Genomic DNA, 15,532 nt, shown 5'->3' on the forward strand with positions numbered 1-15,532 from the left:
TATAAGAACTAAGAAGTCAAGTGTTTTGTTTTAAATGATTAATTAATTTTAAAAGATTATTAAAGCAATGTTGATGTGTGAACTATACAAGTCTTTCTATACAAGTACTAGAGGCCTAGTGCACGAAATTTGTGCACAGGGGTTGGGGGGTGGTGCCCTCAGCTTAGCCTGCACCCTCTCCAATCCAGGACTTCTCAGGGGATATCCGACTGCCAGTTTAGGCCCGATCCTGGAATTGGGCCTAAACCAGCAGTTGGACATCCCTCTCACAATCCTAGACCACTAATCGCTCACCTGCCTGCCTGTCTGGTCACCCTAATAGCCCTCCCCTGCTGGCATGATTGCCCCTCACTTCCTCTGCATGCCTGCCTGATCGCCCCTAACTGCCCCCTCTGCCAGCCTGGTTGCTCCCAACTGCCCTCCCTACTGGCCTGGTAGCCCCCAACTGCCCCCTTCAGCAGCCTGGTCTCCCCTCTTCCTCCCCTCCCCCCAACTGGCCTGGTCACCCCATGCAGCCTGCTTGTTCAGTAGTTTGGTCACCCATCACTAACCCCCCTGCTGGCCTGGTCATAGGCAGCCATATTATGAGGGTATGAGGGTTAATTTGCACATTACCTCTTTATTACATAGTATTATAAATTTAACTAAAAAAGTATGGCTTATTTGGTTGGGCATAGTCCCATGTACCAAAAGGTTTCTGGTTGGATTCCAGATCAGGGTACATGCCTGAGTTGGGGACTTGATCCCTGGTAGGGCGCATGCAGGAGGCAGTCTATTGATGTTGCTCTTTCTCTCTCCATATCTCTTCCTCTCTAAAATCAAGAAACTAGTCTTTAAAAAAAAGAAAAAAGAAAATTCTAGTTGTTCACAACTGGATCTATCTACATTGGAAATTATTATTTTTGAACATTAATTGTAGTATAGTGGTTTCCAATCTTCTTAGCTGCCCTGACAAACTTTTAAAAAATGCATTTCCATGGGTATGACTCTCCATAGACTCAGATTTCATTAACAGGACATGGGGCCAGACCTTTGGCATTGCGTAAAGTTCCCAGCTCATTATAATGTGCTGGTCAAGAAGAGAAACACTGGTAGAGTAAATAATTTGGAACATTCATCCACCTGGTCTGAGATTAGTAAAAAAGAAAAAAAGTGTTTTGCTTCTCTTGAAATTATATCCTCTTCTGCCACAGGATATGCTCATGTCCTCTAATTGAACAGTACAGTTCAATGAAAAAAAAAACAAACACCAAATAATATTGTACTTAGATAGCTACCAGATTGTGAGGTTCCTGATTTCTCCCCGTGCTCTCACTGTTTTATACTCAAGTAATTAACTGCCCATCAGCTGGAGGAGCACAGGCTCTCTTAGTCTCAGAGCAGTTTTATTGCTTCTGGTCTTGCTGAGTTCCTATCAGGAACAGCACCACTGACCTTCTGAATTATTAGAGAAGCACTAACAAAGTGAAACAGATGGTACTTATGGTAGCCACAACCCTCACCTGACTGGGGTTTTGGAACTCTATGGCAATAACTATATATGGTACTAGAGTGCTGGAAAGCTTATATAATAAAATGAGGGACAAAAAACTGCTTCAATTATCCTATCATAATGCAACCAAGTGCTTAAGAATGTTAAGTAATGCATTTTTAATGATCAGTTCAGAGTGCCTATCCACTTTTCTGTGAACTCCCTCACATAGCTAATAAAGAGCTAATGCATTAAAGTTAAATACCAGCATTGATTTTCATCTTACATTTTGGTCATAATTCCTATACATGTGTGAGAAATATATAATAAATGCCTACAGTAAATCATATTTAACCATAGGAATGACTCAAAAAGTTCCTCTTATTCTTGAAAATTAACAAAAATAAAATGGCCCCTCAAAAAAAAAAAAAAAAAAGATCCTGTATTTCTGAAGAAATAAGCTGCTAGAGACAATTTTTTGTCTTTGCAATGTCAGCCCTCGCAAATAGTCTATAGACCATTCCTTAAATTATATCTACAGCCAAAGCCAGAGTTATGCAACATGTTCTGTTCTAAGTAAACTAAATGACCAATTTATGTATGCCTATGTGAACCCTAAGTGTTCAGGTGTCTAGAAGATCAAGACCTTGATTATAGTTGAATTATCTGAGAGTATATCCTTTTTAATATTGTGTTTATACAATGTCGCACCAACCAACTAATTCACTCAATGGAGAGAATGGGGCAGAGCTCAATGGCTATGAATGTGATCTATTACACAGTAGGTAGGTGAAGATGAATTAATAGAAGAAAAACACTTAGCACAGTGCCCAGCACATAATAAAGCTAGGTGATATATCTTTGTTGTTGATGTAATCATTCAAACAGAAAACTTGAGTTTCCTTAATTTTAGCTTCCCATAAACACACCCCAACTTTAGATTTCAAGATCATTTGGAACTATCTCAAGTCCAAAACATTGAACACTGACATCTGCCACTCTGAACACAATTTATTTTATAAGCTTTCCCATTTCAATCCAATGGAAGTCATTTTTTATTCTTCATTGGGTGATTTTGGTTTCTTAGCTATTCAATGTTCTCACATAACAATCCCCTTTAGGAATTGCTTTCTTTCTCCCACTGCCTCTTCAAGATTCAGCCATGTCAAGGAAAAAAATTAGCCTAACCCCCGAGGTTCTCTGCTCTGGCCTTATATAACTCATTATCTTTTTGTAAATATAGTACCTGGGTTATCATTTCTCTTCCTCATCTATTTATGCGCCAAAGACCCACAAAGTCATTGAAAAAGTAATATGATAAGTTCAACTGGTCGTACTGGAAGTCCATGTTATTGACTCTGCTTAGTTCACAAATTGCTAAGGATCCTTTTATCTATGTTTATTTGTTCACTTGTCTCATTTGAAACTTTTCCAAAAGTTTGGGACATTTCTTCAGAAACTAGAGATTGAGTCAATGCATAAAATGTGAACTCCCTCACTCTCTACCTCTACCTTTCTCTCTAGATAGATAGATAGATAATTAGATAGATGATGATGATGATAGATGATAGATAGATAGATAGATAGATAGATAGATAGATAGATAGATAGATGATAGATCTTCTTATAGATCCTTTCTCTTGTTTCAGAAGCAAGAATATCTCTTCATTATGGACTAGCATTTACTCTTGTCCCCTCAGCTGGCTCTTTTCTGACTACTCTTTCAGCACCTTGTTCATTGGCTATTACATTTGTGTTTTATGCCTTTTGATTTCTCTAGATTGTCGTCTTGAGCTTATAAAACTTCGATTAAGTTCTATGCTAAGTCAAAATACACCTTCAATGCCATCCTAAGACTCATTTAAACTAGGGACGTATATTTTCTATTCCCTTAACGGATAACCTTTTTGAAAGGATACTCTCTATATACTCCCTCAACTCCTCTTCACTTTCCAAATAAAATCTGGATCTTGCTCTCAACTTTATGACCTTTTTTTTTCTTTCTTTTTTTTTTTTTTTTCTTGAACCTCAATTGCCTTTCCTGGACTTCTCCATTTGAAAACATTTAACACAATTCATTGGCTCCCCTGCTTGAAATCATTTCACCTCTGACTCCTCTTGCATTGTTCTAGAGAGATTGTTCCTTCTTTCAACAAGAATATTCAGTTATGATTCTTATTGATGCCCCTTCCTCTTCCTTTCCCTTGCTGGTTATCAGATCTTAGTCAAGTTTTTAGTTTCACATCTGCTACATGAGTAAACAATACAATTTATATCGCCTTTTCCTAACAATGTGCACTTAACAATTATTGCCTTTTGTCCCAAAATGTAGTCTTCCCCAGGGTCTCTGAGTAACACTTTTCTCTTTCTATCCTTCTATATACTCATTTGTCATATGTCTCTAATCATCATCTTTATGAGTGGGACTCCTAATCCATGCTTCTTTTCTCTCTTCCCTCTGCATTGTGTGCTTTTTATTTTCTTTAAAAAGTTATTTTTAAATAACTAGATATTTTCTTTTAAAAAAAAAATCTTGCCGAAACCGGTTTGGCTCAGTGGTAGAGCATTGGTCTGTGGACTGAAAGGTCCAGGGTTCGATTCCGGTCAAGGGCATGTACATTGGTTGCGGGCATATCCCGGGTAGGGGGTGTGCAAGAAGCAGCTGGTCGATGTTTCTCTCTCATAGATGTTTCTAGCTCTCTATCTCTCTCCCTTCCTCTCTATAAAAAAATCAATAAAATATATTTTAAAAAAAATCTTTCTGACTCTGCTCAGTGTGCTTAGCACAGAACTGAGAATGTGCTATCCTTTTTCTATCTGCTTCTCTTTCAATGTCCCCTATTTCCTTCCAGAGCCTTAATATAAAATGAAGAAAATGCCTTTCAATGCCTTTAATTTTTGTGGCTCATTCATTCATTTCCCGAATACTTCCAATTTCTTTCCAAAGCACTTTTGACACTTCCCTGTGTTCTCTGTTATCATGGTCACTATGCAATTTTAGTCTCCGTATTTCTGTGTGTTAATGGAAACCTCTTGCTTTTAGAGCCTGCTGCTTCCAAAACGTATGCTATAAACCACAGCCAGATTAATTTCTCTAAATTAAAACCCTCTAAAAATGTTAAACAGATGTTCAAAACCGTATTCTAAGGAATAAATGCCAGCTTCTGATCCTGGCACCAGGGATCTGCAGTCACCCAATGAGCTCCACCCATCCTTTGAACTATTTCCCTGTAGTTAAATTGTTTAGCTTTTGCTATTAAATGTTTCACATTTTCTCACCTTGGTACACATGTTCAAATCTATTTGTCACTTTCATTTTCCTTTGTAAACACCTTCTCTATTCTTAGGCCATTACAAACACAAATTCCATGCACTCTGCCCTTAGTACAATCTAGATGTAATAATTCCCTTTTACTTTCTTTAACACCCTATTTTTGCCTCAAGGCACTTGTGACTACTATAAAATATTATGTCTATATACATTTTACTACTTCTGTAAGTATACTCAATATATTGGTTTAATAGCATAAGACTAGTAATGTATATTTACTTAATAAATAAAATTTTAAAATGAGCAATGTATCTCATGGACCAAAACACAATCTATTTAAAAGTTTAAATTAGCTACAATTTTATTTCTAAAACTATAACAAAAATCTTGGCTCACACCTGATAAAATGATGAGTAACAAAAATGTCTTCATTGATTCCAAGATTTTTAAAGCCTTTAAAAGAGGTTTTGGGAGCTCAGTGTGATAGTACTTCAGAATTAAAGATATAAAGCTTTGTAATAATGTAACATATTAAAGGACTCGCAAAAATAAGTATTTGATATAAAAATGTAACTATCTTTTAACCAGAAGTTTAAAAAAAGTTAGATGATAAAATAAATGTGATTATTGAGTGATGTTAAAATGCAATGCTTGCATTTTCACTGAGAAAACAATATATCCTACGTTCCACACTGGGTTTATCACAATATGTGTGAAAAGCAGGCACACAGTAAGGAGTCTCTAAGAGTCAGCTACATTTAGTTTTTAGGAGTAAAGCCTTATTATCAAAACTCATCCCCACAGATGATGTTCAGCATGCTGCTTAAACTCTGTGCCTCAATTTCATCATCCATAAAATGGGGACAGGTGTTAATGCATGTAACACTTTAAGCATAGTACCAACAAGTACTACACATTATAAATATTATTTTTACTTAAAAAGAAGAAAACAGCTGTGTTTGCCAAGATTACAATCAACTTTATTTTTATTGGTTTTAGAGTCCAATTAAGTTTTAATAGAACTATAGTATTTTAGAGCTACAGAAACCTACAGACTTGATCAACAAAATTTAGTCACAATGTGTTTAAATGACTTGTTCAAGGACCACAAATAGTAGTGAGTGGCCCAGTTAAAAACAAAACAAAACAAAACATATTTCCCTTTTTCCTTCCTTCCTTCCTTCCTTCCTTCCTTCCTTCCTTCCTTCCTTCCTTCCATCCATCCATCATCTACTAATCAGTGGTCTCTCAGTTGACCTTTTTAACTTATACAGCAAAGAATTTGAGGTAGCTAACTCAAAATACATTTTCCTGATTTCCAGTTCCAAATTTATGTACCACGTCTTCCTGTGAATTTTAGCAATGCTTTTCAGAGCAATTTCTTCAAAGTTATATAAACATCATTTCTTCTCACCATTTTTCCTTTGCTATATCAGGATTCTATTTAATCTTACCTGGCAAATACCCAAGGTGTCAGGAGAAAAAAAAAATCTAAAGAAGATTTGAGAAACTATAGCTCAGCTTTAAGCTGTTATTTGCATTGGCCAAATATCACAATATGTAGGCTGTTAGTATTTATAGCTCTACATTACTAACATTTCTCATATTGTATAAACCACAATAAAAAGAAGTGACAAATATAAATATTTCATTATGTATACATATGTGAAGCATAAAATCTAAAATAGTAAAACGATTTTATTTTTAATACCATAGAATATAATGACTTCATTTGGTTAAACATTTGGCAGGTTTTGAAATCAAAGGAAAATCAGATGCTGAGACTCTCTTCTTCCTTCCTTAACCTGTCTATACCCAAATACTATACCCAAATGCAGAAAGCAGAAGAGAGAGAAAAGAAGCAAAAGCATAACAATTATTTTAGTAGAGCAATGAATAATCAAATGTGGAATACGATTAAAGGTTTTTACAGAGAAAAAGTGGGAAGTTCGGTGCAATATTGCACACCATGACACTCATTTGAACATATGTTTGGGTGAGATGATACAGTTTTCTATAGAAAAGAAACTGTTGCTATAGGAGTTATGCTGGCTTAAGCTCTAAGCAAGAAAGCTTACTCAAATCCTGCGGAAGCTATGGAACACAAACACTTTCAAAGCAATTTTAAAGGATAAGAAAAAATTTAAAATTTTTCTTAGTATGGGAAATGGCTTATTTTTCTGCCCAAGAACCAATTTAACAAGCATAAAAATCAAATACCTTCTATCTGCCCAAATACCTATATTCCCAAGAAAATGAGCAGTTACTTTTCTTTTTTTTCCTTCGTGGACAGTTGAACATTCCAAAGTTCAGCTATTTCTATGGAAGTCTTTGTTCTGTTCACAACCCTGACCTTTCCCTGTGCTGTTGCTTTAGCATTTCTAATTGTAAAGAAGTGTCTCACGGGCTTTGAGAGAATTTATCTCTGCTCTGTCTTCTAATTACTAAGTATATTTTCACTTTTAATATTCCTCACAAACTGATAAGACCATCAGCTTCCAAGAGGTTGCACAGTAGTTAGCACAGGATTTGATCTATCCCTTGACTTTCATTCTATAAGAGGGGTCAAAATAAGCAACGAGGCTGTCTGAAATCAGACATTATAAAATATTTTGGGTAATGTGATAAAATTATTCAGCATATTAATGTGATATTTGATTCATCATCTTGAAAACTTTTTATACTACCCTTGTTTTGTTCTCATCTCAACCAACTGCTAGGAAAGTCTTAGAACTTATCCCCTAAACAATTAGAAATCAATGTAATATGAACATGCAATTTTTCTCCAAAGAATATAAATTCATAGATTCCATGTGAGTTGGTATCTTTTTCTCTCAAAATCAACATGTACTAGGTTTTAACATGAGTAGGTGAGAATGTGGACAGTTGAACATTCCAAAGTTCAGCTATTTCTATGGAGGTCTTTGTTCGGTTCACAACCTGGACCTTTCCCTGTGCTGTTGCTTTAGTATCTCCAATTGTTAAGAAGTGTTTCACAGGCTTTGAGAGAATTTATCTCTGCTCTGTCTTCTAATTGAAAGTATATTTTCATTGAATTGAGAAAAACCTAATAGAAAATACATGAGTTTAAATTAAAAATTACATTATTCGTTGCTATTAAATAATAAGAAATATGACTATATTTTATAACATTTTTAGAATAATATAAGTGGTTTCCATTTATTATACTTACTAGAGGAACAATAAATTGAAAAGGATAAATTGGCAGAAGGTAACAATATTAAGACAAATTTCATATTGTCTGCATAATTCTAAGGAGACCACATTATCTATAAAAACTATAGATAAGAAGACATAATTGGCAGGAATGAAGAATAAACAAAACTCTATAATAATTTTAGACTTTGAAAAATATAGGAGAGAAGCTAAGTAAATAATTGAGATATTAGAGTTATTAAAATTTTTATTTGTGAAAAAAAATTACTGGCATAAGAAAATACCCATGATATAGCAATTTCTAAACTATGGAGAAATGTACCCAGAAAGAAATAAAACAAAATATTAAAAGAAGTGGCTTGTTGGTGTTTGTTTCATTATGCTTTAGGTACTTGTCACATTTATTTTGCAATGCACATGTTATATCAGGAATAAATTTAAAATAACACCTTTCAAATACATTTCTCAGTTAATATTTTATAGCACTTCATGACTTAAGCAAGACAGCGTGAATAATTTTCCATGTAATAGTTGAGAAGACTGGGTAATTTTCCAATTGGAGAAGCTTGAAATAAAACCCAGATTCTTCAAAGCCAGCTTTAATATTTCTTCTGTAATGTCATACTATAAAGATGCTAGAAATAGATATGTAAAATTTCTATGAGTTTTTCCCAATAAAGGAACAATAACTGTCATTTGAGCTGTTATTAAGAACACTATTAATTTTTTTCTTCTTTATAAATTTCTTTCTTTGAAAGAAAAATAAATGTAAGAGATCAGTCACATGTTACTAAAAGGGATATCAAAGTAAAATGTGCCAGAAAGAGAAAATTCATAATTATATCTATGTTTGATTTATTATGGTAGCAAGAATTAAAATATATATATAATTATTTTATTTTGCTTTAGGAAGATAATGAAAATGGTACACTAAGTGAAAATGAAAGAAGTCTTATTAAGATTATTAATAATAACTAAACTCAAAAGTCTATAAAATAAGAAAAGAAGGATTAAAAAAAATTAAACAGGATTGATAAATAACCTATACCTTCCTAGTAAAGATATCTATTTTAATAATTAAGAAATGAAAGTGGAAAGAAATATCATTATAACTATTGAGGATTACTTACAAGGCATAACTAAAAGATGAAAGTTATGAATCAGAATAGAAGTGGAGCCAAAACCGGTTTGGCTCAGTGGATAGAACGTCGGCCTGCGGACTGAAAGGTCCCGGGTTCAATTCTGGTCAAGGGCATGTGCCTTGGTTGCGGGCACATCCCCAGTAGGGGGTGTGCAAGAGGCAGCTGATCGATGATATTTCTCTCATAGATGTTTCTAACTCTCTATCCTTCTCTCTTCCTCTCTGTAAAAAAAAATCAATAAAATATATTAAAAAAAAAAAAAAGAATAGAGGTGGATTCTTTTCCCGAAGCTACACAACTCTAGCAGTTGGCATAGTTTAACTCCTGTGTGGCCACGCTCTGACTGCATATGCTGGTCTAGTTCCCTTATTCAACATACATATGACCCTTCCCAGAGAGTGAGCAACTTTAAAGCACAGGACGCTTTATTACTCTTTGTATGCACAAAACCTAGCATGGAGCACAATGTGTATTTGCATCTGAAATCAAACTCATTCCAATTGCCTGAACCAAATCAACTCAAAAGTTACCTGTACTGGAAACATACATCCCCCAAACTAATTAAATGATTCGGGAGATTATCTGCACTACCAGATAATTTATGCTACTAGTTGCTATTCCATGAGGTTATGAATATGTATACCCATACAAGGCTAACTTGATTAATTTTTAAAATGTAGTCATTTCCTTTAAGTCAAAAGTCAAAAATTAAAAAGACTTTAGTCAGGTAAATAATATTGATATATGGAGTTGATTAGTTGTAATAAGCATATTTATTTCACCTTTGGTTGGAAAACAGGTACAGAGAAATATTTTTCCAAGTATAAGAATGATGACAAATGGCAACAACTGGTCCTTAGCCTCAGGATCAGGGATACACACACACACACAGACACACACACACACAGACACACACACAAACACACACACACACACACACAGAGGGATTATGTTACACTTTCATGCTACTTCTATAGGGACAGCTTCTACTCAACTCCACTGGATGGTGCCAATTAGGTACCGAGGACCATTCTGACTCTCAAGAAAAGCTGAAAATCCAGATTTTTTTTAAAAAAACACATTTTTTCTTTCTTTCTTTCTTTCTTTCTTTCTTTCTTTCTTTCTTTCTTTCTTTCTTTCTTTCTTTCTTTCTTTTTTTTTTGTGGTGGTAATTTTTAAAATTTAAAACACTATGTAGGCCAAGCAAAATTCACCTACAGGGCATATTTGACATGCAAACTCCTGGTATATGACCTCTGGTTTAACAATTTGATTACTCGATTGTTGCACTTATAATTGACATATTCCTAAAAAGTCACATAATTTAACAACTAAAATATTAAGGGGAGTTTACAGATTGAAGAAAACTAAATAATAGGGGTTAAATGTGCTATTATTCCATTCTCATAACTTCACCAATACCAAGTATTTCACACACTCCATTTATTATCAAATTGAAATATCAAAGCCTAGAAGTGACAAGAGAATAATAATAACAATTATAAACTTTAATTTAAAAGTGGTATAACTAAGGTTAGGTCACAAGTTCAAATTGGTTCTCTATATACAAGAGGCTTGATTATATTTTTAAATGATGACTAAATTAGCAAATTATAGTAAGTAGGAAGTTCTTTCTTAACTGACATTTTAAAAGAAATATTCCACTAAGAAAACTAAAATTTCAACCTCATTTTAATCACTTTAGCTATTCAGAATTCTATTAATCAAATAAGAAAAAAAATGTCTTCAACACCTAGAATGATTAATGTGTTTGCCTAAATGTGAGAAAAATGATCACATCTTCAAGTAATAGATTAAATGTACAAAGAAAGTTCACATGATAGCTATGCTGATGAAAATTACCTGCAGGCTGTTACAACATAACCCATGCATTAATTAACCTTTTGCCATAAATATCTAGAAACATCAGCAAAGATAGCTTTTTTTTTTTTTTTTGCTCCAGTTCCTTCAGCAATTTAAAGAGTAAAATGCTGTGCAGTTACTGGAGGATACAAATGAAATATACTTAGTTTTTATTAGCTCTCCGTGTTACTACAATAAAGCCACATAAATATAGCAAGTAGGCTATTTCATCTTATGTTTTAATTAATAAAAGATGAGAGATAATGTCCAATTTCTACATAAACCTTTTCTTTCATGAATGAGATCAGTAAATTATGATGAATGTTGGCTATCATTTAATTATCTATCTTTTCTCTCTGTGAGAAAATAAAGGGAGGTTCTGGTCAGGATGGTGGCATAGGTAAATATGGCACTTGGAACTGCCCACAATGACATCAAAATTACAACTGAATTACAAAACAATCATCATTCATAACTACCCAAAATCTAGCTGAACAGAAGTCCTTTAAATAAATATATACAGAAGAAGCCACATCAAGACTTCTAGGAGGGGCAGAGACACAGAATGGAATGGTCTTACCCCCACGTGTGGCCATTAAAAATCAAGAGAGAAATTCTGGCCAGAAAGGTATATGCTAAGGAGCAAGAGTTCTTGGCCTCACACAGACTTCCCAGCTCAAGGTTCTGGTACAGGTTTCTCCCAGACAGAAGTGCCAGCAGAGGCCATTGTTCTGTGATGAGCCCTTTCCCCACAGAGCTGCAGGTGGGTGCCATATCTGAGTTTCCATCCACCTGGTTAACACTATTAGCTCAGCCTTGCTGATTCCTTGATACACTGCTCCACCCAATTTGTGGGCCCATCCAACCCATGAACAGTGGCTTTTCCATACAAATGGTCTCTAATGCCTCATGATTTAGCCTTTTCTACTATCTCTCAAATAAGCAGCAACCGTTCTCTGAATGACCTATGTCTCTTACTAAGTGATCCTGGTCCTGACACTATCAGGAATATGGCCTGGCTTGCATCATGGCCTCTCCTGGGCACTTTCAAGTCCCAAACAAGTAGCAACCATCTGAAGATCACTCTATAGCTAGTGTCAGGTGGTCCCAGGCAGGGCACAGATGGTGGCTGATCCTGCACCTCCCAGGAGGCCCCAGTGGCAGTGTACCTGGTGGACAGTTTCAGACTATGCTGGATTACAATCCTATTACCTCCATGATCAATGTTTAAAAAATAAACACAAAACACATTCTTTATTACTTCATTTTCAAATGAATAAACACATCTATATTTGAGTGTATTTTTCAAGTATTTTGATAGTTTTCACTTGGGATCTGAAGTTGAAAAATCAGCTAACACTAACTGTTACCATGATGTGGGGAAACAGAATTTCTAATAAACAATAGTAATATGAGATACTGTATTTTCTCAAATCATTAAAGGCAAGGATCAATAAGACTTGGTGAATGTACAGATTACTGCAAGATTTCAGGGCTGCTAAATCACACTTTAAATGCTGATATGTAGTAATTTCACATCTTTATGCAATTATTAGTAGACACATATTTTTTCCTCTTTGATGTAGTACTACCTCCTTTAGAGGGTTAACAGCCTCAAATTTAATTGTTCAATAACAATTAGAGTTGTTTCCTTCTATTAGTGAATTGTTAGTTAGTTTTAATTAATTCATTACATAATTAATCTTGCCAATGGATAAGTCAATCCTTCATTAGGTTAGGAAACATTCTTGTTTAGATAATAGGCTACAAATATTGGTTTAGAATGTTAGGGTATTTCTCTATTATTCTAACTAAATGATGACTTGCCAAATAAATCTTTAAAGAGCTAAACTAGTGAATCCTTCCATAAAATATTATCCAGAAAATAAAATTTTTATTGCAGTTAAGAAGTACACAATGATATGTTAAAGTAAGTAGGTAACAATTTTATGTTCATAAAGTAGGCAATTACTATCTAGAAAATTAAAGATGCATATATTTCTCATTTTTTATTAAGGAAAACGTATTTTATGAGTAAATATTTCAAACTAAGTATCTATTTTCAATGACTTGGAACAAATAAATCCTTCATAATTATTAATATAGTAAAATTGACTAAATGGATATTTCTCTTGTGTCTGCCTGGAAGATAGCTCTTCAAGTAAATTTAGAATATTTACTAAAACATTTCTTAAATTATTTTAATTTTGGATACACCTGTACTATAACACATATACATTTTGGTGAGGTATATATCTACCTTAATTGGCAAGGCTAGTACATATATGTCACACAGAAAATGAACAATAAATATATTTTTAATATAAGGATATACAAAGTTTCAAAAGAAATTTGGCTACTTCTCCCAATGCTAATTTAAACCAGGTTTAATATAGCCATTGATTCTTAGATAATAGTGTAAAAGATGATGACACATATGTGTGTATGGAGGAAAATATCTGACTTTTAAAGACTTAAAAATTAGAACACAAATTTATAATACTTCTGAATTATTACAGGAACGCACATGTTAACCTAGGAAGATAGCATCTACATACCTGACAGGTAATGTTCTGTCTCCTTTCCTCCTGTCCATTTCTCTTTGGGGAACAGGATACCAACGAAAATTCAGTTTCCAGTTAAAACCCCCATAAGTCATGTCTGACCCAGCCATATATTCAAAGGTATCATCACTAATCACATCAATGATGGGGCATACAACTGTTTTCCTGCAGAAGAAGTGAAACCAGTTTACACATAAATAATAATTTAAGTGCTACAGGTGTTTCTTCCAACTCAATACAGTTGATGTGTTGAAATTTAACTATTTTGTGACATTAATATGATTTTATTTTGTCCTTTTTTCTAAGGGATTATTTCCTTTTACCAGATCTTCCTTCAGCCAACTTTATACTACCATGTATAATCTAATCAGATATAGTGATTGATCTTCAAGCTGATTTCAAAAACATTTTAAGTACTAAATCAGCAGGATGGACATGGTCTATTATTCATAAAACCTCTTCCCACAGAGTGATTAGTACAGCTGCTTTAATACTATGCATCATTTTAACTATATTTTTTTATGGAAAAGTAATTGCATACAGAGAGTGGAGAATGGATGATTGCAAATTAGATCTAGTAGTTCAAATCTCAGAGGGGTTACATAAGATTAAAGAGATAGTTTTATGAAAATCTTTATGGAGAAAATATCTATTACAAGAACAAATAACAAAAAACTAACAAACAGAAATAATAATAAAAATAGTAACTATCAGTACAGTATAAATGTTTCCCATGAAAGATATTACGTATATGACAATTTCTGAGTGAATTATCCTAGACTTAAGAGTAACTATCTACATCTTTTAAGATACAGAAAGATAACCAACTTCAATTTCTGGTGTTTATATCCTGATCCACCTTTTCTTGAAGAGAAAAAGCCAGGAGATTTGGGGTTCTTAATGGTGGCTTTTTAGGTAAAATGAATTGTTCGCCAAGGGAGATCAATAGGTACTCTTTTAACTCATGTTGTGCCTTCCCATGCTCCCAGCTTATATGTCTTATTATAGTATCAAACTTGTGTCATCTCCACAGTAAATGCATACTTCCACCCAAGTTTGCCTCGCTTGTAGCTAATTCAGTAGAGCAGAACTTATTTGTCATATTTGGTAAGAAGGTAAACATAAAAATATGCTCTTGAATCACACATAGATGTGGAAAGCAAGTAAGTGTTGTCCATCATTTATTCTGCTTTGGTAACACCTACATCACTAATACTTATTTTTGAGTCTGTTTTATATTCCACATAATTAATAAAAGACTAGTGTTTTCTGAAGTCAGTAGAATTCACCTACCCTTAGAAAAACTTCTTGGTAACACTGGTCCCTACAAAATCAATATCTTTCTTTATTTATTAAATTTAGTAATTTAATTTGTAGGAAGATGAAATTAAATCTAATAACTTCAAACAGGACTTTATTATCTAGTTATGGCAACTTTCAAATTCACAAATAGAACAAAACAGTCGAGTTCATTACATAGAAATATAATTTAAATATGTTGTTAGATTAAAAAATAAATGATCTATACATGACCATATTAAAAAAATATTCTATTAAAAACTCTCTAAGCTGAATATGAAACATGCTTTAAAAGGCAGCATAATGTATGAATGTTGCCAAAAAATGCATTTATGATGTTTCAAGTTCATTTTATTTTGCCATTCTCACCCTCCTGTGAGTACTCTACAATACACAGAATGGAAAAATGTTATTAGCTGTGTACTACATGCAGTTGACTAAAAGGTTCCTACTGCTTTATTCAACTGCTATGGTTCCTTTTACTGGCAGAATCCATCCATCTTCGTGGCCAGTATTAAATCTTTCCATTTAAGCAATATAGCTGGACTAGCTCACACTACACAGCCCTGGTCTTGAGTACTTAATTAAAAACTTCAATTCTAGAAAGATCTTTCTTTTTCAGGTGAACTTACTTGGCAAGCAAGATGTATATAATACTATGTTTTTACATCAGACAGTATTCAACATGGTTGTCTTCCTAAGTGCTTGGGAATTACACTCGTTAATCACCAATGTTTATGAATAT

General features: G+C 33.9%; 1 protein-coding gene across 3 annotated transcripts in view; it reads right to left on the minus strand.

Moving 5' to 3' along the window:
• GALNT13 (polypeptide N-acetylgalactosaminyltransferase 13) overlaps window positions 1-15,532 on the minus strand; it is a 446,823-nt gene that overhangs the window by 170,470 nt on the left and 260,821 nt on the right. For all 3 annotated transcript variants that reach the window (XM_045575393.1, XM_045575392.1, XM_036421744.2), the window contains exon 7: window positions 13,483-13,653. In XM_045575393.1, coding sequence (XP_045431349.1) covers window positions 13,483-13,653 — 171 coding nt within the window. The remainder of the gene's footprint in view (window positions 1-13,482; window positions 13,654-15,532) is intronic.

The sequence above is a fragment of the Pipistrellus kuhlii genome, unplaced genomic scaffold, assembly GCF_014108245.1.
Source record: "Pipistrellus kuhlii isolate mPipKuh1 unplaced genomic scaffold, mPipKuh1.p scaffold_m20_p_7, whole genome shotgun sequence".
In the NCBI taxonomy this organism is placed as follows: domain Eukaryota; kingdom Metazoa; phylum Chordata; class Mammalia; order Chiroptera; family Vespertilionidae; genus Pipistrellus; species Pipistrellus kuhlii.